At 43.0% G+C, this 4,065-nt stretch overlaps 1 protein-coding gene across 1 annotated transcript in view; it reads left to right on the top strand.

Annotated features, from left to right (window-relative positions):
- GUCY2F (guanylate cyclase 2F, retinal) overlaps window positions 1-4,065 on the top strand; it is a 170,580-nt gene that overhangs the window by 131,574 nt on the left and 34,941 nt on the right. Inside the window, exon 11 of the mRNA XM_007952598.1 lies at window positions 1,129-1,277. Coding sequence (XP_007950789.1) covers window positions 1,129-1,277 — 149 coding nt within the window. The remainder of the gene's footprint in view (window positions 1-1,128; window positions 1,278-4,065) is intronic.

Here is a 4,065-nt window from a genome sequence, read left to right as displayed (position 1 = left end):
CTTGCTATGCTCTGTTGATCTTGGGACTTTTAATGGACTTGAATTAATGGCCTGCCATGTGGTTTGGTAACATCAGGACTGTGCCTTTTTACTTGTCAGCCTTGGGTTTGTCAGCCTCAGCAGCCAGCCGCTGTCTGAATGAAGAAAAGCCTCTAGCTTCAGCATGCTGGGAGCAGGAGGCAGAGCTGAAGCCCAAGGTTGAGGGACTTTTGCCCAGTCCCTAGAGTCTGGCACTTTATACTTGGACTTAAAGCCTCCAAACTGTAAGAGAATAAACTCCTGTTCGTTCAAACCATCCCATTTGTGGTATTTTCTGTTAGAGCAGCACAGAGGTAACCAGAACAGAATAACCAGAACACTTGGTTTCTCAAGTCTTTGTTAGAGAGGGTCTGGATAGTGCATCTTCCTAGTCTACCATCTTAGATCTTCCTCCCTCTGTAGTATTCTTGCAAAAATTAATTCCCTTTGCCTGGGGGCCAAGCAGGGCCCAACACCTAGACTTGGACTGGGGCTGGGCCTGCATGGAGGCCTAGCTAAGTGGGTCTACTGTGGTGACTGGAAGGTTTAGATGATTTGCGGTTGATGAAGGGAGCCAGGTCTTTAAAGGTTTAACATTAGAATTGATGTTAGATAGGTTACGTCTAAAACCAAGCAGAATAAGGCTATGTCTAAATGATACCAATAGTTTAATTGATTAATTTCTCACCTCCACCTCAAATTAACTGATGCAGACTTTTCTCAGACACGCTTTATTATATTCAGGCCACCTAATGAGAAAGCAGGAGTTGTTGGGTGTTGCACATGGCTGACATGCTTGGCTTCTAACTGAAAGGTTGGAGGTTTCAGTCCACCCAGAGGCACCTTGGAAGAAACTCCTAGGGATCTACTTCTGAAAAATGAGCCATTGAAAATCCTATGGAGTGCAGTTCTACTTTTACATACATGAGGTCATCGTGAGTCGGCATCAACCCAATGGCAACTGGTTTATGGGTTAATAATAAAGCAAGGATATGGCCTTTCTGTGTTTTCCCCTGACAAACACTTTCTTTGCTAAAACTCAATTATCTTGGCCAAATCTTGGTGGCTTCTCTATGATTTGCAAACCTTTCTCTTCTTGCATCTGGACAGAAATCATAAACAGACTTAAGAAGCCTCCTCCTGTGTGCAGACCAGTGGTTCCACCTGAATTTGCCCCACCAGAATGTCTCCAGTTGATGAAGCAGTGCTGGGCTGAGGCTGCAGAACAACGACCAACTTTTGATGAAATATTTAACCAGGTAAGGATGCTGTGAATCTTATCACAGCCCAGAAGCTATCCTAAAGTTAACCAACCCAAGGCTGACCCCTTGGGGTCTCATCACATTATGGAAACAATCTATTGCAAGGTAAAAAAACACACTTTGTTAAAAACAAAACAAAATCATAATAACAAAAATAAAAACACTTAGGAATAAACTGAAGGCAACTGGCAACTAGTTACACAAGATTGATTTATTTTGGAGTCCCTGGGTGGTACACATGATTAAGTGCTCAGCTACTAACTGGAAGGTTGCCAGTTTGAACCCACTCAGAGGCTCTCAGAAGAAGGGCCTGATTATTTACTTCTCAAAATGTCATTAAAAACACTATGGAGCACACATGAGGTCACCATGAGATGGAGTCAACTTGGTGTCAACTGATTTTTCTTGAAGAAGTATCTGGCTACTATAAGGCCCCTGGATTCTTTATACGCTGGAGCATCACCTGCACATCCTCCCAGAGCTCAAACGTTGGTTCTGGGGCTCTTTTGCATCTGAACGTATGTTCCAGACCATCCCCAATCTGGCTTAACAGATCTTTTGAAAACTGAATTGAACTGCTGGGCGTTTGAAAGGCATTGAAACTGTTAGAAGATGGGCATCATGGAATGGACATGGACCTTTAGTGAATTGTTTGCTTTGGTGATCCCACAAAACTCAGATGAACATAGCATTTAAGTGATGCCACTTTGTTTTTGCAGGGTCAGGAAAAATAAGAGGCATTTGAAAGTGTGATCATTATGGAACAAAGTTTAAATATGACCTTGTTAGAGCACTCTATAGCATAGGATCCCAGGGAAATACTTGAGACAAGGAGGTTCATGAAAAGTGATAAGCCCTCTCCTTAAGATACTGAATTTATAAAGAGGATCACCTCAAGGATTATTTTCCTTGAGGTGAAGATTGGAAGGGCGGCAGATGGAGGAAAGACAGAGTAAGCCCTCTGAAGGAAGCTAGAGGATGGTTCCTACATTGGAGCATGCAGTTTGGGCCTTTGTTGAAATCAGAGGTTACTAAAACTGAGGGTGCTCTCTGTGAATGCTGTGTCAGCTTAGGTGAAGAGGCTTTTGAACCTGGCTGGAGTACAGCACTGAGAGAATTTATGAGTGGCAAGTATCTGAGGCAGAAAAGAGAAAGAGTTGGATTGAAAGCCTGAGGGGCCCTGCACATTAAGTCATCCATGTCCTCAGCTAACAATACCTCCATTAGCCTGGCTGGGATTCTTGAGGACACTCAAACAGGTGTTCGATAGTATGGAAAAGGCAAAGGACCATGAAGGTCAAATTTCTAAAAACCTACCATGAGGCAGGAGAAGAAAGCATTTGGCATTGTGTTGATGCTAGAGATGTTATTTCAGAAGGCAGCAGAGAAGCCAGTGATAGATAGAAGGAGTATACACCATGTAACCTTCAAACAAGACATCATTGGGGCTGCCCTCACTGAAATGCTTCAGTGAAAGTTTAAACTGTCTGAACAACAAGGACAGCTTCCCAACATCTTGTCGGTAACAAAACTTGAATGGGAAGAAGAGGAGAGGGTAGTGTTCCCTAGGTGAGGCAATTGAGGGAGCCCACAGTATCTGAGTGGCCTGTAAGATTTTCCCTAGAACCTTGTTGAACTTCTAGATATTGACCAGGCTCAGAACAGAAGCTCTTAGCGTTGGCATTGGGGCAACGGGTGGAGAGTGGAGCCTGGGTGTTCTAGTGGTAGAAGAGGGTTCACTGGGGATAGAGCCCTAAGAATCTGCCCAGCAAGACCACCAATCTGTTGTGAACACAAATATATGTATGCTAAATACAGCAGCAAGGAGGGGCGATGATTTTAATTCTCATGTTATCTTGTCTCTGTTGATAGACAGGATCCCAAGAGGGCTTGTTAAAAAGTTGTGGCATGATAGTCCACTCCACAGGATCAGTGCATAGAAGGGGCCAGGCCAGTTGAATTTCCCAATGACCCTGACTGACCTGAAGGGGAGGTGCTTGGGGACACAATTATGTAGTTCCTCGGCCCCATAGTAAGAAATAGGGGTAAATCTTATCATGTATAGTTTGAGCCCTATTTAAGAGGTCAATAAACCCCCCACAAAACCACAATGAGATACTACTTCATACCTATTAGAATGGCTATTATCAGAAATGGAGAAAACAAAATTTTGATGAGGATGTAGAGAAACTGGAACTCTTATACATTGCTGGTAGAATGTAAAATGGTGCAGTCACTATGGAATACAGTTTGGCAATTCTTTAAAAAAGAAAAAAGTGAAACATGAATTACCATTGTTGTTGTTAGATGCCATCAAGTCAGTTTTGATTCATAGTGACCCTATGTAAAACAGAATGAAACACTGCCTGGTCCTGTGCCATATGAGTGACCATATGACCCAACAATTATACCCCAAGGGTATTGTCATGGATTGATTTGTGCCCCCCTAAATATGTATCAACTTGGTGGTTATATGATGATGTAATCATCCCCTATGATGTGATGTAATGTAATCAGCCAGTCATTTGTAAGGGGATTAGGATAAGATGCAACTCCCTTACTCAGGTCACTACCCTGATCTGATGTAATGGGAGTTTCTCTGAGGTGTGGCCTACATCACCTTTTATCTTACAAGAGATGGAAGGATAAAGAAGCGAGAAGAGAAAAAGGGACCTTATACCACCAAGAAAGAAGAACTGGGAGAAGAGTACATCCTTTGGATATGGAGCCCCTGCTTTGAGAACCTCCTAGATGGAAGGGAAGATTGATGCCAAGACACATGGAT

This window comes from Orycteropus afer, unplaced genomic scaffold (assembly GCF_000298275.1).
Source record: "Orycteropus afer afer isolate SDZICR_OR568_19922 unplaced genomic scaffold, OryAfe1.0 scaffold00352, whole genome shotgun sequence".
In the NCBI taxonomy this organism is placed as follows: Eukaryota; Metazoa; Chordata; class Mammalia; order Tubulidentata; family Orycteropodidae; genus Orycteropus; species Orycteropus afer.
This window is presented reverse-complemented; position numbering and strand designations above follow the sequence as displayed.